This window comes from Gadus macrocephalus, chromosome 7 (genome assembly GCF_031168955.1).
Source record: "Gadus macrocephalus chromosome 7, ASM3116895v1".
Lineage (NCBI taxonomy): Eukaryota > Metazoa > Chordata > Actinopteri > Gadiformes > Gadidae > Gadus > Gadus macrocephalus.
Genome location: NC_082388.1, coordinates 12,121,144 through 12,144,401, shown reverse-complemented (window position 1 = coordinate 12,144,401; position 23,258 = coordinate 12,121,144). Strand labels below are relative to the sequence as shown.

The 23,258-nt window shown below is 45.4% G+C and overlaps 3 protein-coding genes across 10 annotated transcripts; 1 reads left to right on the top strand and 2 right to left on the bottom strand.

Moving 5' to 3' along the window:
* The first annotated feature begins 1,047 nt into the window (after positions 1-1,047).
* On the top strand, positions 1,048-8,510 carry LOC132460856 (lipase member H-like). Its single transcript, XM_060055789.1, has 10 exons — positions 1,048-1,374; positions 1,769-2,139; positions 3,299-3,407; positions 5,129-5,230; positions 5,329-5,418; positions 5,569-5,736; positions 6,283-6,372; positions 6,699-6,807; positions 7,499-7,672; positions 7,841-8,510. The coding sequence occupies exons 1-10, from the start codon at positions 1,317-1,319 to the stop codon at positions 7,932-7,934; spliced, it is 1,365 nt and encodes a 454-aa protein (XP_059911772.1). The 5' UTR covers positions 1,048-1,316; the 3' UTR covers positions 7,935-8,510.
* Positions 6,391-14,643, bottom strand: LOC132460887 (fibrous sheath CABYR-binding protein-like). 4 transcript variants are annotated; one of them, XM_060055846.1, is made up of 7 exons: positions 14,472-14,643; positions 14,135-14,210; positions 13,345-13,451; positions 12,395-13,029; positions 10,503-10,566; positions 9,800-9,902; positions 6,391-7,685 (listed from the first exon to the last, which is right to left on the bottom strand). In XM_060055846.1, the coding sequence occupies exons 3-6, from the start codon at positions 13,438-13,440 to the stop codon at positions 9,849-9,851; spliced, it is 849 nt and encodes a 282-aa protein (XP_059911829.1). In that variant the 5' UTR covers positions 13,441-13,451; positions 14,135-14,210; positions 14,472-14,643; the 3' UTR covers positions 6,391-7,685; positions 9,800-9,848. The 4 variants fall into 4 exon arrangements, with proteins under 4 accessions (XP_059911829.1, XP_059911830.1, XP_059911828.1 ...); XM_060055847.1 differs by lacking the exon at positions 6,391-7,685 and having other exon boundaries at positions 9,711-9,902; positions 13,345-13,449; positions 14,121-14,210; XM_060055845.1 differs by lacking the exon at positions 6,391-7,685 and having other exon boundaries at positions 9,711-9,902.
* Positions 14,644-14,776: 133 nt separating this feature from the next.
* On the bottom strand, positions 14,777-22,945 carry si:ch211-114c12.2 (uncharacterized protein LOC336578 homolog). Of its 5 annotated transcripts, none has more exons than XM_060055743.1 (10): positions 22,809-22,945; positions 21,765-21,827; positions 20,906-21,592; positions 19,920-20,567; positions 17,406-17,524; positions 17,093-17,198; positions 16,906-16,978; positions 15,806-15,895; positions 15,403-15,561; positions 14,777-15,251 (listed from the first exon to the last, which is right to left on the bottom strand). In XM_060055743.1, exons 2-9 carry the CDS (start codon positions 21,803-21,805, stop codon positions 15,436-15,438), a joined length of 1,890 nt encoding a protein of 629 aa, XP_059911726.1. In that variant the 5' UTR covers positions 21,806-21,827; positions 22,809-22,945; the 3' UTR covers positions 14,777-15,251; positions 15,403-15,435. The 5 variants fall into 5 exon arrangements, with proteins under 5 accessions (XP_059911726.1, XP_059911728.1, XP_059911727.1 ...); XM_060055745.1 differs by having other exon boundaries at positions 15,821-15,895; XM_060055744.1 differs by having other exon boundaries at positions 15,806-15,892.
* Between the last annotated feature and the right edge of the window lie 313 nt (positions 22,946-23,258).

Below are 23,258 nucleotides of genomic sequence, written 5' to 3'. Positions count from 1 at the left end.
TGTGTGTGTGTGTGTGTGTGTGTGTGTGTGTGTGTGTGTGTGTGTATGTGTGTGTGAGAGAGACCTCCATGTTGAGGTATCTCCAGGCTCCCTTGCTCATGTGCTTTTTATCTCGCAACATCCTGGGACATGCTAGGACTCGCACCGAGGCCCCCGGCAAAACATGCATGCACACAAACAAACATGCAATACAGATAGTGGAATGGAAGTGGACTGGTGGGTTCTAGAGTTACATTGATACATTAAGTGTACAAATCCATGGTCTCTGTCAATCTCCGTTTATGAATAGGGCTGAACTAATATTTGTGTAGCAGTGGTAGTAATAGTAGTGTTTGTATCATGATTAGTAGAAACTCATTAAACATCGAAATCCAAATCAAAAGCATGAAGAACCCCTAAGGCAGCCGTACCTCCAGTGAAGCCAAGCTCTCACCACAGGCCTGAACAGCTGAGGTGAAACCTCCCGTTTTTCAGCCGTCTAGCAGGATCAGAAAGGCTGTGTTGTTTTGTGACACGCCCTTATACTGTGAAAGAAAGAGTCACATCCCAAGTGACCTGTAGCCAGTGTCATTTTAAGAAGTTGACTTGGCCAGGAGTCTGCGGCCAATTGGCACCAAGGAAACTTTAGGAAGGGAGTCCAAGATTCTAACCACTTGAACCCTGCCCTGGAAAATACTCAATAACATCCTTCTCATAAAACATGTGGAAACAACCAGTCTGAGATGAGCGGGAATGATCAGGTGACTCGGGAGAATGCGTCTCCTGACATACGACAACGCCCCCAGGTTTTACCTTACAGGTGTCTGACACCGCTGAGGACCGGAGTCCTTCACCTGTGTACAGAGTCAGGCTGGGCGGGGGCCCAGAAGGGGCGGGGCCGCAGTGGCGTTAGACTTTGGAGTGGAGGAGGGGGAGGAGGAGGAGGGGAAGGAGGGGGAGGAGGAGGAGGAGGGGGAGGAGGAGGAGGAGGGGGAGGGGGAGGGGGAGGAGGAGGAGGAGGAGGGGGAGGAGGGGGAGGAGGCGTTCCTTGGAACTGCCACTTCCTGGAACCCAGAGGGTGTCTTCAGGACGCAAACACATGAAGCAGACGGGAGGGTTGACAGTGGAGGGTGTACGTCAGACACGTCGTGTCAGGTCTCGGGTCCTAACTGGTCATAACTGCCCGGCGTTGTGGTGGGGCCCTCCTCTACGCTTGTGGTTTCGCGTTCAGCTGTGGAGCTTGGTTGTTAGTTTCAGTCTGAGTCGAGTGTGGGAGCTTTAGGCTGACCTTTTCGTGTGTTTTTAACGGGAGAACAGTTTGCTTTCGGATCCAGAAGATGTACGCTCCGACATGTATATTGTACGCCTTGGTTATCAGCATGTGGGTTGACAAAGGTAAGGTATTTTGTTTTTGTGTAAAGGAATTTTTGATCGTCTCTGTAGTGCGTGGTGAAACTGAAAATGAAAAAATGCTGTCATTTGGTTATAAAACTTGTTTGTTGTGGTGAGGTTATTATAATCCCCTTTTCTCCCTCTTCATGTCCATGCTCCTCACATGTTCTCTCTACTTTGCTGCCCCTTCCCCCCCCCCCCCCCCCCCCCCCTTCGCCCTCTCTCTCTTTATCTCCCCCCTTTCCCCCTTGTCTCCTTCCTCACCCTCTCTCATTCCCACCATGCCCTTTCCCTCTTTCTCTATGTACTTTTCTCCCATAACCCCATCCTACCCCCATCCCCGCCCCTTCCCCCACCCCAACCAACCCACCTCCCCCTCACCCCTCACCCCTCTCAGCACCAGGCCAGGCGTGCGACACCTTCACCGACCTCGACCTGCACCACGCCATCGTGGGCACGGAGGTGAATGTCCGCCTGCTGCTCTACTCCCGGGCCGACCCCGAGTGCGGCCGCCTCCTCCTGCACTCGGCGGCCCCCCCCGCCATGAACCTGTCGCTGCCCACCACCTTCATCATCCACGGCTTCCGGCCCACTGGGTCGCCCCCCGTGTGGCTAATGCCGATGGCGGAGCTGGTCCTGGAGCGCGAGGACCGCAACGTGGTGGTGGTGGACTGGAACTACGGCGCCGCCAACGTCGACTACTTCCGATCCGTGAGGAACTCGAAAGACACCGCCACCAACCTCACCGCCTTCATCCGGACCATGCAGGTTGGGATGTGGTCTGTTATGGGCTGCGTGAATTGGATGTAATGAAGCAGAACTTCAGGAGTGTTCAGTGGTTCCCAACCTCTGGTTCGGGTCCCAAATTGGGGTTGCATGATACTCATATGGGGCCGCAGGATCGTTACAGAGATATGTTGTCGTGCTTTTTGGTGTCAAAACAATTATGTAAAAGGTCTCATAAATATCCTAGGTATACAAACAGTATTCCTAATGATCCATACCCACGGGCAAACTACTTATAATGCCTTACTGCGGTTTGTTTGCACATTCATTCACTGGGATATTACTGAGTGATTTCGGAGCAAAAAAGTGTGTAAAAGAGTAAAAAGGATTGGAAATTACCTGGATGCAAATACAGTGAGAACTTGAAATGATACACATTTGTTTGTGAGGATTTAATGGGGCTAGGATAGTGAAGTGGCTAGGGTGTTCAATTCCCAGCTGGAAGGCTTCTGGGTTCGATCCCCAATGTCTACATCCTCCCTGTAAGCATCCTTGAGGAAGATGCCTAAAGCCCCCACCGGCCCCCTAATGACCTGAACCTGAATATATTTGTTAGTATTTCCTTACATGGTCCTGCAGTTCACATATGATTCCTCTCCCATTACTGTTGTGGTTTAGGGTTTTCGGTCCGGTTACAAAAACTCATCCTAGTTCTCTAGAATCTCTTTGTCCCCAGCAGACTGACCTGACCTGTTAACTATTTAGTCATTCTAGCAAGCAGCCTTTTTTATCCCAAGAGACTTACAGTGCCATTTTATTTTAGATGCATGTAAGGAGCAATTAGGGGTTAGGGTATCTTGCACAAGGATGTCGAAAGGTAGCTGGCAGAAATTGGGGATCAAACCCAGAATCTTTCAGCTGGGAGTTGAACACCCTAACCAACAGACTCAAACCAGACAATTGTAGTGAGGCCTTGGAACCGGACTACCAACCTTTCTCTGATCCCAGGGGATCCCCAGTTCCGGTGGGCTCAGAGAGTTCTGCGTGTTCTGCGTGTTGTCGGGCCGCGACCCATTACAGACTGGGTCACGGCCCGTTTGGGTCAGGAGTCGGCCCCATTAAGAGACGCTGCACTAGACCGTTCCTCCCCTGCTCAGGATCCATGGCTACCCCTCACTGAGGGACATCTCCTTGTGTCCAGGAACATGGTGCCTCGCTCGACTCCATCCACATGATAGGGATCAGCCTGGGAGCGCACATATCTGGCTTCGTAGGAGCTGATCTGAACGGGAGCATCGGAAGAATCACAGGTAAGCAGGCCTCTCTCTCTCCGACTCATTGTCTCTCTGTCTCTCTCACTGACTCTCTGTCACTCTCTCTGTCGCTCTCTTTCTGACTCTCTATCTCTCTCTCTCTAAATTCTGACTCTCTGTCTCTTTGACTCTCTCCCAATCTTTATCTGCCTCCCTCTGTCACCCTATCTAGGCTTAGACCTATATTTTGACAATAGCAGGAAATTCCACCCAATAACAGACTGCAGCCACAAGTCTTCTAAAAACGGTTTTCCAAATCTGAATCACAGGCCACATTAGCCAATGATACAAAAAACAACTGATAAACAAAAAAAACGAATATGCATTTCCTTGAAATGCCAGGAATCAGCAACCTAGTATCCAAGAAGTAGTAATTAATGGTTTTAAGACTCTGTATCTCTGTTTCTCTGTCTCTCTCTCTCTCTCTGACTCTATCTCTCTTTCTCTCTCTGACTCTCTGTCACTCTCTCTCTCACTCTCTTTCTGACTCTCTCTCTCTCTCTCTCTCTCTCTCTCTCTCTCTCTCTCTCTCTCTCTCTCTCTCTCTCTCTCTCTCTCTCGCCACTCTCTCTCTCTCGGCTCTCTCTCTCTCGCCCCTCTCCCTCTCGCCCCACTCTCTCTCGCCCCTCTCTCTCCCTCTCTCTCTAAATTCAGTTTACTTCCAAAAAGCTTTATTGGCATGAGAAACATATGTTAACATTAGGAAAGCAAACGAAAAGGAGATCAAAATATAGAATGTTGAATACAATATATATATATATATATTAATATACATATTAAATACTAAATGTATATATATATATATCCATATATATATATATATATATATATATATACATATACATATACATATATATATATATATATATATATATATATATATATATATATATATATACATATATATATACATATATATATACATATATATATACATATACATATATATACATATATATATATATATATATACACACATAAATAAAAGGGCCATTACAAACATAATAAATTAAAGATACATTGGACATACACTGTATTTACAATGTGGAGGATATGTGCAATATCTCTATCTCTTTGTCTCTCTGACTCTGACTCTCTGTCTCCCTGTTTCTTTGAGTCTCTTACTCTCTCCCAATCTTTCTCTGCCTCTCTCTCCCTCTGTCGCCCTCTCTCTATGCTAAGACCTATATTTGGACAATAGATGGGAAATTCCACCCATTAAACAACAGACCTCAACCACAAGTTTTCTGAATCACAACGGTTTTCCAATCTGAATCACAGGCCACATAAGCCAATGATACAAATAGAAACAGAAAACATAATATGCATTTCCTTGTAAGGGCAATGCCTTGTAATCATCAACCTAGTATCCAAGCATCAGCAATTAAACAGTGAATAAGCATAACAATCTTGGGCTGATGTTAAGTTTGTACAATACTTGAAGTTGCTAATTTATCAATCTTCTTTGCCTCACTGTTGTAATTGACCCACAATAACTTAGGCTACAAATCTTATCCGACCCTTGAAATGATTGACTGAATGAATTGTTAACTTGAAACAAACTCTATAAAGGGTTAAAACACTAGCTAACCTGGTTTTACCGGTTTGGCTGCATTGTGTGTGTGTGTGTGTGTGTGTGTGTGTGTGTGTGTGTGTGTGTGTGTGTGTGTGTGTGTGTGTGTGTGTGTGTGTGTGTGTGTGTGTGTGTGTGTGTGCAGGGTTGGATGCCGCCGGGCCCATGTTCGCTGGGAAGCTCCCAGAATACCGCCTGGACAGAACCGACGCCCAGTTTGTGGACGTCATCCACACGGATATCGACGGTATGCTGCCACCCTATGGCCGGCTTTGATCCATGGATTTCTCTTTGATGAGGTCGGATGTGTGTAAAAACGGACAGAATAACTGATTGCGTTTACAGCTCTTGGACTACGAGAGCCGCTGGGTCACATCGATTTCTATCCCAACGGGGGCGCAGACCAACTCGGCTGTCCAAAAACAATCCTGAAGGGTGAGCTTCTAGTGTTTCATTTCAGGGGACATTTAGTGCAAACTTTCCCCTAAAAACGGCCAAATAGGCATTCATACATATTTTTTGCTGTGAGAAATTATTGTCGTGACTTTACCCTTTGTCTATATCGTCTCCATGTTATTTTCTCAGGGGTGGCCTATTTCAAGTGTGACCACCAGAGATCGACGTTTCTCTTCATGGAGTCTCTGAACAAGACGTGTGAAATCAGGGCCTTCCCGTGCACCACTTACGATGACTTCCTGGATGCCCGCTGCACAGACTGCACCCAGTTCGGCGCACAAGGATGCCCCATATTTGGTTAGCGACCCTCTTCCCACCACCAACATCTACACCACATCATCCATGCAGTTCACAAACTACCGACCATCGCTCCCCTGCACATTGGTGCCGTCTCTGTTTTGTATCCTTGTCGAATGTGTCTAATTTCATGTCTAATTCTTAATCATACTTCTTACTTCATTCCTGGTCATTTTACGTCATTCTTGTTTTTTTCCCACTCATTGTGGTGCAATCAACTATTAATAACCAGCATTCAATGCTGGTTATTAAAAGTTGCACTTCCTCATCGGGATACTAATAAAGAGTCAGTCACACATTCCTTATTCTATTGTTTACTCAAAAACATCTGTATTTGATTCATACATACACTGTTTTCTAATATATTATTCTTGCTAGCTCATATGTTAGTAAAGTTCGGGGGAAGAATGACCATGAATAATTCTACTGTTTTGATTGGTCTTATCAAGAGACTGTCAATTGCATTATGCAATTGACAATTATTATATAGAGTTTTTCAAGAGTTTTTACTAAATTCTTGAACTGTCCCACCGCTGTCCTGTCCAGGGTATGACGTAGTAAAGTGGAAGGACACCTTGCTGAGATTGGGACCAACCAAATCCTTCTTCAACACAAACGGCGCGAAACCGTACTGCAGTAAGTCAACAAAACAGATTCAAATGCAAATATGTAATTTATTGATACATATATCATTTATACTTTTCACCCTTCATTTATTAATTTGATCACGTTTTACGCACATACCGGTACTTCTTAGCCTGGCGAAAGCCATCCGTCGCATGAAAATGGACACGGTAAAGATCATGCAAGATGAACTGTAGAACCAAACTACATACATCTAACAGCAACCATTATTATGTAGCATTGAATTCAAGCATTTCATTGCTGTTACTGCTGCTTGTGGTTAAATTTACAAGCTGATACAATTATTTGAACCATAAAGACGATGTTCTCGTCCTCAGAAACCAACTACCGGTTTGACGTCATGACGTGGAATCAGGAGGTGCAGTGGGGCTACATCACCATCAAACTCTATGGCAAAAACCAGTCAGCTAAAGCCACCATTGACCAGTACGTTTTAAACATGATTGTTCTGCCGTTAACATTATGATTCTGTTAACCCTAAACCGAGAAATTACTTTTCTGCCCCTAGCCCTAACCCCAGACACACATTACCTTCGGTTTTAGCCCTAACCCTAGACTTACTAAACATTACCTTTCTGCCCCTAGCCCTTGTCCTAGCTTCCCTAAATATTACCTTTCTGCTCCTAGCCCTTACCTTAGACTTCGTGAACAATACCTTTCTGCCATAGCCAAAGCCCAACCCTAAACTCACTTAACATTACCTTCGGTTCTAGCCCTAACCCTAGACTTACTAAACATTACCTTTCTGCAATAGCCCTAAGCCTCCTGAATCATAAACTTTCTGTACAAAAGCTAACCCTAGTCTTACTAAACATTATCTTTCATTATATAACCTAACCATAGGACCCCGAAACCTAACCTTTCTGTACTAAACCTAACCCTGGGCATCGTAATCCCGAAGATGACCTACTTGCGCTAACCTTGACCCCCCAACTTTTTGTCATAACCTTAACCATTACCTTTTTTCTTATCCAAACCCTACACAATAACCCTTGACTTAATACTAAACCGTTAAAACACTTTCTAATTTAACTCATTTCAAACTATCAATTTGCCTGGTTCCTTTTCAGTAATATTGAAATCTAATTATTTTTATGCATATTTTTCCGGTTATTAGCAAGCGGTTGAAGTTTGAGAAGTACACAGAGACTCAGCTGTTGGCGCAGTTTGACGGAGTCGTGGAGACGGTGGAGAAGATGTCCGTCACGTACTCTTCTGCCATCGTTCTCGGCCCGAAGCATAAACTACGGGTTCTCCAACTTCGCCTCCAGCGCATCGAAGGCTCCACCAGGTAGAACGTCAAACTTTTTCAGATCAAAAAGTTGACATGTTACAAATTGTTGAGGGTAAAAAGTTGGAGGGTTTTTTTCACAAAGCACCCAACTTTTCTGTTGTAAATTTTACACACATATCGCATTAATTGCAGCATTTTGTATCTCCCTTCTCTATCTTTTCTCAGTTTATCAAGGTCTCTTTGTCGCTACGACCTCCTGCTGAAGGAGAAGGAGGAGGTCACCTTCAGACCTATCCCCTGTGTGGATTCAAACTTCTGAGGCCTGGGTGGATTCCGGAAGTTCATTGTGAACTACCGAGGGACCTCCGCACAACGGCTCGGGGCTAAGCTAACCACATAAATAGGGTGCAATACAGCCAACTGACTACCTGCTTTGGCATTTAAAGGACAACCCACCCACGCACGCACGCACGCACGCACGCACGCACGCACGCACACACACACACACACACACACACACACACACACACACACACACACACACACACACACACACACACACACACACACACACACACACACACACACACACACACACACACACACACACACACACACACACACACTAATGACCTCAGTAAAGATACTTTAGATCAACCCTCTTTGATTAAATTCCCATATCTTCTCTCTCAAGGATATTTAATACTTAATAATTAAGTATTTCTCTCTCCCTGATATTTATTTGTGTTCTTTTGTGCATCAGCCATTTTTTTTTACACCATGAAAGATCCATTGTAATTTATAATTATTTTTTTATGTATTTTCCTCTTTGGATAAAAGATGAGATGGAAAGTTGAGAGTTTTTAAACTGCATTAAAATATTGTATGTGAATTATTGCTGTGTTACAAGGAATTTTTGTATCTTACAAAACTATAATTTTTATTGAGTACAATTATAACTTTGCATATTCCATGGCCATTGTTTTAAAGGTCCCATGGCATGCTACTTTCTGGATTCTTATATATAGGTGTTAGTGGGCCCTTAATACAGTACATTACATTTTAAGTTGTATGATGCAGAATTACAGCCACTACGAGCCAGTCCCATAATGAGCTTTCCAAAACCGTGCCGTTTTTTTAAGGCAGGTAAAGGTGGAGGGTGGGGGTGTGGCCCTGAGCAGCTTGCGGCCACGGTACCATGTGCTCGTGTTTACAGTGGATGTATCGCAATGGCAATACATTGTGCCTCGGCAGCGGGCAGTGCCGAGGCACCACCGTCCCACGGCGGTGGTGCCTCGCGGCGATGGCACCTCGGCAGCGGGCAGTGGGCAGCGCTGTGGCCCCACCGTGGTGCTTCTCGACAGTGGGCAGCGGGGCTCCGGCGGGGAACAATCGCGGACAACAATCCCTTTCTCCTCCGCGTCGCGGTTCATGTACTCATGTACTACAATTCCTTCTCAACCCTGGCTGAAATAACCCCGACTACGAGCCTCGTTGTGGAAATCCCAGAGACGTCAGAGAACCCGACGTGTTATGCGCCACAACACCAACAGCAGAACGGTTATCCAAATAACAAAGTGTACAGCATTTGCGTTACAGTGTGTGTATTCACGGACACACATGTGGCGCTCACACGGTCATAGCTCATAGGGCAAAGCAGAGAAAGGGGAGGTAACATGTGCCGATTCCGCATATGCCGTATGACGACATACGTGGAATCCAAATCGGAGCGTCAGCGCTTTGTTATTTCAAAGGCAGAGCAGGATAGCTAGTGCTCGTTTTATACCTAACGCCATTTGTAGCTACTGGGGGACCATAGGCAGGCTAGGGGAACTCATATTAATGTTAGAAAACCTCCTAAAGTGAAATGTTCATGCCATGGGACCTTTAAAAAAACGTAGATAATCAAATATATTGAGCCCGGATGATGGATTTTAATCCATCATTGAAGATCTGCTAATCCATCCATGATCTATCTTGCCATTGGGGATATTTGAGGTTCATTAACAATTATCGGCACATTTTTCTAGCTAATAAAAGCAGCCAACCTATGAATTTTCATAAATTATAGTTCTATATTGCTCGGATAATATAATTTATATAAATTTTTACAGATATTTATTAAACAAGAATACATCTCCAACGTATATTTCCAAGCAGTTCAGGACAATGTATCTCTCTTACCCAGTTACTTCGATGCAAAGTATTTCTGGTTCAGGAGACCTAACTGAGGTTATTTACGATCCAGTAATTTTGACATTTGTTTCTTCATGCGCTGTACCTCCATCTAAATCGAACAAAAACAAAAACAAAAACAACTTTTACATTAAGCATCATTGAGTAAAAATGGAATTCAGCAGGCGATATATTTTAGCTTAAAAATAAAATGTATTTCATAACTTATGACAACATCTACATTTAATTAATCAGCAACCAATATAACACGATAAGACACATTTTACATGTAGAGAAATACAATGTTAGTTCCAATGTTTCAATATTGTGCTTTTCTGACCCATGGTGGGAAATTGCATTGAATATTAATTTCATAAATTGTCTTTGCTAAGAAGCTGAGAGGAATGAATGATGTCACAGATGTATTAATATTCAAATCACAAGTTTAATATTGTAATCAGTCTACAAATGTTTAAGCAATTTTGTTAAATATTTGTTAAATATTTAACCATTTCATAGCATAAAATCGAAATATTCTAAGACCTACATTTAAATAATATCTATAATGACGATTAAATGTATTATGATACAAACCTTGTGACACACAACTCTTTTTGAAACTCATTTTGAAAGATTACGAAATTCGTAGTCAAAGATTTAAAAAATATGGTTTAAAAGGCATTCATACTTCAAACCCTTGTTACTTTCTTACCTGTAATGTCAAGCGAACCCTCTTCTCTTCGTCTAGTTCATTCATCAACAGTTTTATCTCCTTGCTAAAACACAAAGGAAACAAGAGATCACTAAGGGTCAGAATAAAGCCAAAACGATTCTCAAAACACACTATTCCGTTAAACAGCATAATAAATGCGCTTGTATATTGTAGGCTGACAGATATACTCATAGTTTGTAGTAATATGTTGTTGACAGTAAGTCGGGTGATACTGCTTATTGCCATACTATTACTACACATGTTTTATTTAAATTCAATTCTATTCTTTTATTGCCGTCTCATCTCTAATTGTTATCTATCACCGATTTTACTGTGTCGGTTCCTATCATCACCCAAAGCACTTTGTAATACAGGTTTCCGCAACTTTTCCAGATTAATCTAGAACTTTTCCTCTGCCGAACGACATCTCGTCCCTATGGTTCCCTCAGCACTCATCAACTTCCTTATGACATCACCACAACAAAAAGCAAGTTAACATGGAAGATCTGCAAACCTTAGCAAAGTCAGCGCAACCCCTCAAAAGGCAACATTATCGTAATCTCGCTGAGGTCAACACTCATTGATCAATGATAATAACCTGGACCCTTGGACTACTTTTCCTTAACCACACAGCACCCCCTGGAATCACGAATGGGGAAAAACCCTGTGCAGAGGGACAGGCGGTTGAATTGCAATATCCTTTGTGATGTAATCAAAGCCGCTTTTATCTGCATCCCATCTCTGTACTAATTTGAATACATGGCATTCATACCATCGTTGTCCTATTCCTCTTGTCACTGCTATCATCTCAAACCCAACCCATCCTTTCGTCACTTCCCCCCCCTCACACATCTGTCACATTCTTGTCTTGGACTTCTCCACTGGACTCAGGATCTCTGGAGCCCACCACCGTTAACCTGAATAAGGCCTGTCTTCCCAACATCCCTCCCCATATCACCAGTAGCACACTCATACCAGTCTAATGACTGTATTCTATCTAACCCCTGCAGCCCCAACAATTTCAGACCTAACTTCGAACTCTACATTCTCATCCTGCTAGGTCTCAAAGCCGCTTTTGATTCCATCAACCGCCTGGTTCAGATCATAACTCTCCGACACAGGCACCCTTGTTCTGGAACATCAACTACTTGAAACCCAAACTGTCCCCCAAGGTCGGCGCTTGATCCTATCCCCTTCATTCTCTTACCTGCCCTCCCTTGGCCATATCATCAGCCATGCTCTTCATTTCCACCCAGCTACTGATCTCCCTAAAACTATCACAACTGCCACCCCCTTAAACAACCCACTGACTGGACACAAGCAACACTTTACTCAGCTGTGACGAATCAGAAACACTCATCATTGGTCGGTAACACATTGACTGAGTACTCAGCGGCCCTTCTCACCCAATCAGTCACCAGATACCAACCCTGTCCTGAGATCCCTCCACTGTCTCCTCAGCAACAAGCACATGGACTTTAAACTGCTCCTCACACCTCCAGAGCTCTCCATTACCTGCTATGCTTCCTCACAGATTTTTTTCCTGGCACCCACCCAGGCCTTCCGATCTGCTGTTGCAAACCTCCTAGCACCTCCCCACCATGGCCAAACACAGAACAGGGGCAAAAGTACATCTCAATCACTGCCCCCTCCCCCTGGAAGTCTCGCCCTCAGCCCATCCGGGACGCAGTCTCCTCCTTCAAGTCATCCCTCAAAACCCAACTTGCTTTGATGCATGGTCTTATGTGATTTTGCTCTTGCTGTGACTTGTTTTTTAGTACTTTGAGAAGCACTTTACAAAATAAACAAATGTTTATTGTTGTTATTAAAAGCTTCTACATAAGTAAGGGGTATCATAAAGTTATTATTAATAACATTGATAATATTATTACTTATGCTGGCTCTTCATGTGATCCAGGTCCCCCCGGAGGCTTTGTAGCTCACTGTGCAGCTGAACCAGAGACCTGGTGCTGGCACCCTGGGCTGGACCCTGGGCTGGTGGACTCTGGGCTGGTGGACTCTGGGCTGGACCCTGGACTGGGGGACCCTGGGCTGAATCCTGGACTGGGGGACCATGGGCTGGTGGACTCTGGGCTGGACCCTGGGCTGGTGGACCCTGGGCTGGTGGACCCTGGGCTGGGGGACCCTGGGCTGAATCCTGGTCTGGACCCTGGGCTGAATCCTGGTCTGGACCCTGGTCTGGACCCTGGGCTGAATCCTGGTCTGGACTCTGGGCTGGGGGACTCTGGGCTGGGGGACTCTGGGCTGGGGGACCCTGGGCTGGGGGACCCTGGGCTGGGGGACTCTGGGCTGGGGGACTCTGGGCCGGGGGACTCTGGCATGCGGGTCGGCTGCCGGGCCCAGGGCCTGCCAGGGCTGGTAGTGGTGGCGGGTGCAGGACAGCACAGAAGACTTTGGCGGACAGGGCCGAGAGACGAGGGTGGGCTCCCGGACCGCCGGGACCCCCACAGCAGGGCAGGGGGAAATGGACGTTGGCGGGGGCCTTGGAGGAGGTCAGTTTAGCTGGCTGTGGAGGACATTTTTTTAATCGACAAAGAGCTACACTAAACATTTCTACAGATATTCTTCCTTCTTTATTCGACAGGAATACAATATCTAATGTACATTTTCACATTGTCTAGCTGATCAACTCTAATTTAAACTCAAGGTGTATTGTGTATGAATGTCAGCCGGTCATACTGGTAAAAGTTGGCAACATATGTATTTGCCCAAGGATATGATCTGCAAAGGAATGTTATTGTGTGTGTGTGTGTGTGTGTGTGTGTGTGTGTGTGTGTGTGTGTGTGTGTGTGTGTGTGTGTGTGTGCGCGCGTGTGCTTACAGAGGGGGTGGAATTCTGAGTGGTTTCTCTTAGCGTGAAAGGGAGTGAGTCCCGCCCTTCTCTCTGTCTAGTTGTCTGTCTGTCCACCTCCATCATGGGGTCCACCTGTACAAAAATATGGCTCATACACCCCTTTCTGTGTTTGTGTGTATGTGTGCGTGTGTGTATTATCACATCATGTTTATTTTGTCGCCCGAGTTAAGCTTAAAGGTCGACATGCATAATGAGTGTCACATGCTTGCATGCAGGAGTGGCAATATGTTCAGCACTTTCAATTTCAAGGCTGTTTTCTTTTTTTACAATTTGTAATAATAAAAGGTCATGATGACCGATATTCCGATTTCTAATTAGGTTTTCAATTTGATATGCAAGCTACTGCTTTAAGGCTACTGGAGTTGAATGTTTAATGAACCAATTCGGTCGTTGTTATATTTGTCTGTGTGCGCACACCATCTCATATGCCTGAACTGAAAACGGTTAAAAATACCGCAAGGACGAACGGGACATGATATGTTGCCATGCTTCAGTCCAGATTGTAAACACTCGTCGCAGAGGTGACGTCATACAATGCTCCATTTCATTGATTACTCTGTGATTGACCGGCCAAATAAAATCAATGAAGTTGAGGAGACCAGAGTTTAGCATATTCCTATCAGAAACGCTTCCGTCAAGTGTTAACGGCGTGGAGACTCGTCGGTAGGACTCGATACGCTCCGGGTTTAATATTTTATTGAGCCTGTAAAACACGTCGGTGTTAAATGATACTGCAGCTTTACCCGTCAACAAGGAGCAGGGCTACAGCTGTCCCGGGACACGACACTTCCACGGTGACAGCTTCTATAAAACCATATCGCCAGATGATTTAACTGCGGCAAAAGGAAGGCAAAATCATAGTTATGACATTTTTACCCAGGAAAAATATGAAATTCCCATGTGGATACAATTAGAAAAGCGCTTAACCTTAATGAATCACAGAAGTCTTTCAGGACAGTTTACGATTGCATTGTGTGTCCCGACTTTATTTATAAGAGCAAAAAGGCATACTAGGTTAGCCAATATATTAAATTATATATACATTTAAAGACAATTATCTTCCATGTTAGTGCACTGTATAATAGTGTGCTCACCGTGTTGGACCTCCGTTACCCGTCAATTGAACGTCCATAGTAGTAACGGGACACCATTGTAACCTACTGGTGTGCTGCAGGCTGTTATGTTGAGTTCAGAGGGCCACAAATAGCCAAAGACAGTGTAGGGACAGTCGCTCACTATGATGGGTCTATGTGTGAAACAACATAGCTTGCTTTGTGGTGTGCGTTATGTATTTATTTTATTGAAAAGAAAACGTTCGGTGGGTTTTTAATATTCAATTTAGTTAGGCTACTATTCAGAACATACAATGTTTTCAACTTTTAGAAGAACGACACACAGCTGAGAATCCAAGTCCGGTCTGCTTTATTTGATGTTTCAAATGAAAAGCTTCATATGATTGTATAAGCATTAGGCTTAGAAGACCTACAACTACTCACAAATATAAATGCTCACGTTTAAAAAAAACAAGTCGACACAAGGACTTGGATTATATTAAATATTATAATCTTTGAGTCAAGCCCAAAAACGTTTGTCCTTTTGCGGGGAAATACGATTGAACAAAATGATCGACATTATCCCAAGAAGATCCATCAAAAAAAAAAAAAAAAAAAATGAAAAGCGCCAATACTGCATACAAAAAGAATGTATTAAATTACATAAATGTAGTGTAGCAGTTCTCCGACAACAGCAGCCCATTTCCAGTAATATACAGCTAGGCTAGGTTAATGAGCAGTGTGCAATATAAAAAGAGCAGCGTCACGCCGTGTGAGACAAGCCGAGCTGTCGACGTCTTGTGTGCAGAACCAGGCTTCGTACTGTAACAGGAAAAAGAGAAAATAAGTAAACAATTAATGCCGTTACTTGACCGAGTGTCAAAGTATAATATAATAATTCAGAAGTACCATTACATTATTTAAAGATATAATACATACATATACAATATGTTCAGAGAGGTTGTTTATGTACCAGTGGTGGGGGTGGTCGTGGGGAGGGGGGGGGTCACCAGCGCTGCTGGCTGGGCCCCCGATGCCTCATGACCTGCATGTTGCGGTACTTGGAGCGTATGCTCTGACTCTTCGTGAAGGCCGGCCTGTGCTGGGGGAACGGCTGTGGCACAAAGCTCTCCTGATGGAGAAACACCCAGAGTCAGGGTTAAAACGACAACCACATCCAAACGGCGCATGTTCTACATCATCCCATCGAAGGACAGGTATTGGGGCATCTTGCAAATAGATATTGAAAGGTAAGGCATGTTGTGGGCCCTGTAGATTGAACCCATGACCTTTAGGCCAGGAGTCAAACACCCTAGGCACTACACTTTCCAATCCCTGAATAAACATTAATATATGAATGACAGCATTATTCTTACAGAATGACTGCATACCATGAGAGGCTTCCTGACATTGAACGGCTGATCAGGGGGGGCCATCCTTCTTGGCCCATTGGCAAAAGGCCTCTGCTGTAACAGATATGAGCAGATCTCATGATCATGTATACGCACATGATGCATTCTGGATATGACTCTGGTCGTCTCGAAGGTATAAAGCTCCAGACATTATTTCTGGCCCGTCCGGTTTAGTGTGCTTGGATTCATATTAAGAATTTCTGGACAGTTTCTCAGATGTTAGCAAGAGTTATCTGAAACCGCACATACTGTAGAAAAAGGTTCTCGTACCCCGTATACAGGGATGGGCAACTTTCATGATAAAGAGGGCCACATTTTACATCATAACCATCAGAGGGCCACATGACTGCACACTTTTACTAAACGTGAGCTGAGAGAAGCTACACAATTTTGAAATTGGTAGATATGATTTCCTGTATTCTGGTGCATTTTGGGGGTGGCCACTACCTAAAAAATCTTCCAGAATCATAAACCTAGGTACGGTATGTTAATTGAACCAACATACATTCATTTCATGTTTTCCATGCTCAAACAGCTACATGATTGGTTAGTATTTTGATCAGTGCAAAGGGCTCACATACATCATTCAATGACGTCACAAAACAGAAAAACCGTGGCCCAACATTAACTGCAACAACTCAATGAACTCAAACCCAACAAGCATGATATTCATTGCAGTTGTGGTAGTTGTAGTGGTGACTTAAGTGGATATCTTTAATGACTGATATCGTTTCTCAGCAAACTAGACACATGGGTTTGCCTTTGAATTCTATGAATTCTTCTCATCTTTCTTGAACGAGTTTACTGTAACTCAATCAATTATTATTTATTTATTTTTTAATTATGTGCGGGCCTAACTGAGTGAGGATGCAGGCCGTATGCGGCCCGCAGGCCGCCAGTTGCCCATCCCTGCCGTATACTAAGGGGACATGGCGCTGATCCAGCACATGTACAAAATGCCCGCACTATGTGAGCTCATTAGTACTACACTTGCGACTGGCTGAAGTGACAGATTTTTTCTCCGAAAACTGTCAAATTAATACATATGAAGGTCCAGTTCTGACCTGGCTTGGTACTTGTCCTGGTTTCTTGAATGACCGGTCATATCGATTGCTCTCCAGTGCAGCATCCAACGGCCTGAACCAAATACAACAGGAAAACAACAGTTCAGGGTGGTGGAGATTCAGTAGCACCAGTGGGTTTACACCCCTATGGATGAGCCTGTCGAGGGCCTGTGTCTGATTAACCTACCTAATCGGCCTCTTGTCGACGTAGGTTCGCTCTACGAGCGAAGGCCTGGAGCCGTGAAACTTGGAGAAGCGCTTGACAGGAGGGACCTCTGTTTCACAGGTTAGATCTGGGAGAAGGAGGGAGAACAGGATTACAATTATCGATGGTTACACATGAGCATTGAGATATCGAGATACCGCCGCGTCGGGACTAAATCAAACAATTAACACCGGTATGACAACAGGGAATAAAAGCAGAAGATGGATATTTGTAGCCACAAGGAATGGGGCAGTAGGTCTTGGGACTGGGGCAATGTTCTGGTGGGAGACCTTACCGTGGGAGGAATGGGGGCTTTCGTCCCTAGGGGGAGAGCAGTCTTTGGTGCTTGATCCGGCCTGCCAGAGAGAGACCACCACCAGGTCTGACGGCAGAGGCTTGTCCGGGGGAGAACAGCTGAGGTAGAGTGGTCGACACGTCAAACGTATATTTATAGAACTTATATAGTTGGTAGATATATTAACTTGGTCTAATCCAATGGAAGGGTAACAAACATTGATCCAAAAACATTGTTTTGGAATTTACTTCTTTTTTTTAACCCTCAATACATTCTTGCCATTCATCATAGCAAAACACGTGGGTACTTACAAACAACCACGGCCTCTCCATGCGTCGTTATTCCTACAGTACTACTCAACCTGAGATCTCCTCCTGTCCCTCGACCTTATGACTGTAGGGCTTTTATTGATCTCTATCAGTGTTGGACATCCTCCAGTCTTGTCACTCCATGTGGGTATAACACACGAGCAGGGGTGGAGAGAATCCGAGGTAGGTACAGGTTGGTTCAGTCACGCTCTCTACAGTGATTCTTTGTCCGGTGGGTCAGCGTGGAGGACACTTGGTGATTCCCAATGGGCTTCTTAAGGCGTCAGGGCTGGGAGCTGGTCAGTGCTGGTCGGATCTCAAATCAGCGTTGGCTGGGGGCTTCGGGTGTCACGTCAAAACGTGTGGTGGTTTTCACATATGCAGGCTTCGTTTTGGAGGTCTAGTGGAACTGCAATGCTGCCTCTACGACTTTGACTCACTTCCAAATAAACGGGTTGGAACAATCGTTGGAGGGTGTGTAAGGATTATCCTGCGACAGCTTGAGTGGCTTCGGGATGGCCCCATAGAGATATTAATATTATTTGTTGTTGAACCGTTTAGCCCAGCGGGCTGGTGACGCCATCACATATTACACATCAAGGGGAATACGCTTGAGATGGTCGCCGCAGGTCGTCTTTAAGGGCCTAATTTGGGATAATTTATTTTTGGGCTAAAAATCTGAGTCGTTGGGTCAGGGTTTAGAATGGTGCGATTTGATTTAAGGTTACAATTTAGCATGCATTCCATCATCTTCGTCCTCTCTCTCTCTCTCTTTGAGATATTAAATGGGTCGAGATGTAAACCACATCCAAGGACTCCTGTCCAATGGGTTAGGACATCTTGTGATAATGTGAAAAAAAAAAATGGTGAACACTCGAGGATTCTTGATTACATTAGAATAAGAGGTTGCTTATCCATTGGGTGAGTATTAGACCTTTCTTTTAGACTTTACTTGACAGAATATTTGGCTTTGACTTGACAGAATACCCAACTGCAGCGCTGGTCGACCACTTGAAAGGTCCATCATACTTATAAGTTGTCGGCGATAGTTGCATGACTTCATGGTCCGAGTTGTTCTTTCTCTCATCGTAGCCTTACAGTTGAGGTCTAAGTACTTGTCATCCAAAGCTCAACCGTGTACACATATTCATCCATCTAGTCGTTGCCATGTATGGCTTTACTCTGTTGAAGGTCTTTGGTTGTGTTCTCCAAGATCAAACTTGCTTGGGATCAATCATATGGTCATCGGATATGGTCTCTTCCACAGAGTTTGCAGTCCTCCAATTGGTTGTGCATCTGGAATGCATCTCCAGTCAACAAGGAAATGCAAATAAAGGCCGATGTGGGGGGGGGGGGGGAATGCATACATATAATGCCTTCTTCGGTATGAATTTGTGGTGATATTTTTTTCTTTGGTTCATTATTTGGAGTAGTATTTTAGTATCCCAAGTCCAGGCTTTTTGTGCATGCACTTTGTGGTTTTTGGCAGTTTCGTATAATGGCAAATTTTTCTTTAGCCGTAATTGCGTAGGAATGGACAACGAATGACTTGTGCATTTTTCTTGCATTCTTCAGGAAATATATTTTGCTGCTGGGAATTTGGGCATCTGTTGGAATGCATCTTTCCTAAATTACCAAATCGAGTAGATTTTTGAAGGGGGGGATAGGTTAGTAGTTGAAGGCAGAGGGGAATGACGCTGACATTTAATGACATAACTTTGGTTGAAACTGAAACCTCCCATGATCCATGCCTTTTGGCCGTGTAGTGGCGATATGATTCAGTGATGCAATCCTCTTCATTCCCATGAGGTCATGTGATTGTAAGGTATCATTAGCCTTCCTTTTCGATTTCACTCTTTGTAACAACTCGGATGTCTCCCACTCTTCATCTCAGACGACTTTTGCCAGTCGCTGCGGGACTAATCTGTTGTCAGAGCTTCAACACACGCAGAGCTTACGGGGCAGATGCACTTGATCTTAACATATTAACTTCTGTTCAGCACATCTGGGGGTGTATACGGCAGTGAAACCCCTCTCGAACCATCGGAAGCAGGTTTCAAGCAGCAGCTTCATTCTTGCACATCATTTAAAAGATCATCATGATATTCTCCTTTTTTTTTCCCCATTCAACTTTTGACATGGCTACGTTTCTTCACAGCCCAACCCTTATCAAGCCCCTGCACGGTGCAATAGGAGTATACCATACCTGCGTGTGCTCACAGATCGTCGGGACTCCACCTGTTCGCTCTCCGTGTCAGACCCTTTGGGGGACTTGCTTGCCCGGCTTTCCTCTTTGCTTGGGGACTCCTTCGGCGGCTTGATCCTCCTGAGCTCCAGGTTCCGCAGGGGCGCCGCGTCGGCCTGGAAGCGCTCCTTGCGGCTGGCGAGGATGGAGCTGGAGCTCTTGACCTCGGGTTTCGTGGCCTTGGTCTTGGTGGGCTTCATAGATGGAGGCAGGAGGGGGGTCGCCGGCCCTGTGGCGGGGGGGTTCATAAACATCGGCCGGACGGGAGGAAATGAGCGTTTCCGGCTGCAGCTGAAACGAATGGGCGGGGGCAAGAGGCCGGGCCGCCCTGTCTGGGCCAGCCTGAAGGGGCCGCGCTCTGGCGGCCCCCCGGCGAAGGGCTCGTTAAGATCCGGCAACCTCCTTTTGCGAGGTAGCACCATGCCTGGCCTCTCCCGAGGGCTGCTGTGGAAGGACGAGGCGGACGAAGGCGGAGGCGTTCCTTTCCATGCAGGAGATCTGTATGGGGGCGGGTGGGAGTGGCTTTGCTGAGGCTTATCCATGAGGGGTCTGTTCCCTTCTCTCTCCACCTCCCCGCGTGGCCTCCGGGGGTCCTGCTCACCAGACCACCTGCACAGCCATCAAACAATACAGAAAACATTACAACGGCAGATCCATGGCCAGGTGTAGCGGGAGACAGACATTAACCTTTAGCTCAACTCACTGCCCTCCCACCATAATGCCAGGATTGAAACTCATTAGGAGAGATACTTTTTTTCATTCAGTAATTACAGCAATGACAGTGGCTCTTCTCAGAAGCGGGTGACGACCCCCCCCGTGACCCTGTTTCCAGGCTTACCCTTTACCCGGGTTTTTAACCACCGGGACTTGGGCAGAGCAGAATACATTTCTATCGGGCCTCCCCATTAAACCTTCACCCAGCCCGCATGGGGGTCGTTCTTTTGTACCTCTCTGGATAGGAGTTTCGCCTTTGAAACTCCCTGGGTTTCCTCTGAGGGCTAGGGGGCCCGTACTCTCCATTGTGCTGATGGGAGAATTCTCTGTCTCCACCCCAGCGCTTAGAGCCGTGAGCTTGGTGATCGCTCGACCTCTCCCTGGGACTGTAATGTCCCCTATGATCGGGGTTGCGTTGCTCTCCGTGGGGGGCCCCGGGGTGCCTGTTGGGGCCCCTGAAGGAGCCTCGGTACGGACCAGAGGACCCCGGCCTCCTGTCGGCCGGGGACTTGTTGAAGTGCCAGGGCGAGGGGGACCTGTGGCCTCCGTCTGAGTGGCCCTCACGGTACGAGGGGCCCCTGTGGCCGGGGGAGGCGTGAGGGGGGCTGTGGGGGGCAGGGCGATGCTGGGCATCGAGGGGCCGGTTGGGCCTTGACGGGGACGGCCTCCTGTGGCCGTGGTGGGGTTCATCTTGATGGGAGTAGGATGATTGGAACGAGTCCTGGTGCGGAGGTCTCCAGCCGCCGTGGGCCGGCTCCCTACGCTCTGCCATTAGTGGGGTGCGCTTGGTGAAGGGGGGCCTTCCTCGGCCTCCTCTGGATCCCCTCCAGCTGCGAGGGGCCTTTCCAGTGTAGTCCGGACCGTCTCTCCGGCTGAAATGGTCTTCCCGGGGTTCAAAAGGAGGGTCATTGTCGTAGGATCTAGTGGGGGGACACACCAGAAATCCCATTATTCCAGGGTTGACAGACACACAGGGTGGTATAATTACATTATCAGCCACTTAAAGCCACAGAGAATGTCCAGAATCAATTACAGACCATTAATTAATTCTAATACTACAATATTGATTATATTATTTGAGAAAATAAATACCTGGACTTGAAGCGTGGTGGACCAAACTGAGGTCGGACCATCTTCGGTTGTGCAAAATGTAATCTATGGAGGAAATGGATGTTTGCATGTTAATTTCGGCATACATAGGTTAAAATGATTGTCCAACAAGAGATGGAACCCCATGAAAGATACAACGTTGCCCAAATAATTTAATAATATCTACTGCATAGCAGACCAGCATAAAAACATTGAATGACAGTTACCGTGCGAACATATCCGAATCAGTGGTTGTCGAAATACGAGAAATAAAACAGACATAAACTACAATACAGTCCAAAAGCATTCATGCCAATTCTGTACACGAGGCCAAAACCAAAATAGGTACGGTGATAGTTCACCAAAAAGATGAACACGACCCTGTATACGCAGTAACTAAACTTAACATTTAGCCTCCAAAAAATAATATTACATCAGATAAGCTGGTACAACTAGATAGAATCAAAACTAACGGTTTTTTTCCAATGAGCCCCAAGTTTGACATTATAGCACATATCCGCACATTCAGGGTCTTGTGCCTACGGCTCTGGAAGGCTCGGTCACACACACAAGTCCACCATTGACTCGTTAAGGGCCTCGCCCTGCGTGGCCCAAAGCCAAGACGTTCCGTGGATCATTAACCACAAACAGGGATAGGGAGTAACCGAGACTAGGTTATATCAACACATTAATTCGGGCGTTTTCTATTTGTAGTAACATTACGGAGTGAGCAAACCTTATGTCACTCAATTGGACTTTACTCTATATCGATAACCCATCATCGTCAATGCTATTACTTCATAAAGTTGTTTCGTTAGGTTTTAAATCTTTAACATTAGGTTCAATGTAATGAACAATTCTAGTCATTCCGTTTTCTCAAATGCGACGGTCGAACTAGTAAACTTGGCGTTAGCGTGTTGCTAATGGTACCACGTCGATTCTAATCGTTTTGCACACGTCTAACCACGCATTCGTTTTATATCATACATAAAGATGCAAACAGGCACAGACACGACACATTTGTTGTACAAAATGAACATTACATACCCCTTAAAAGCGTCCTTTACGTGGAGGCTTCCAGCGACACTTCGGATCAGTGGCTGGCTCGCCTTCGTCCTGACTCCTGACTTCAATCTATTTCAGGAGCGGCGGCGAGTTGAAGCGCCGCCTACCGGCCTGGAGGAGTGATCGCAGCACTCTGAACCACTTTTAATACTTATAAGTTAAAAATGATACGCCTATAATGACGCCATGGAGTAGGCCCCCTACGGTTGTTTTGCAGAGGCCTCTAAAAGTTAGAATGTGACATCAGGGTTTCTCAAACAGCTGCAGGTGCTTCTACAGAACAACAGCTGCTCCTTAAATCCAGCTGTCTGTGTCCTTTACTGGGTTGAATTCACTTTTTAATAACAAGCCACACCAACAGTTTATAATCTTAATCTTTGACTATATTAATTACCCTCGGAGGAGAAACCTACTATATAAACTTGGTATTTT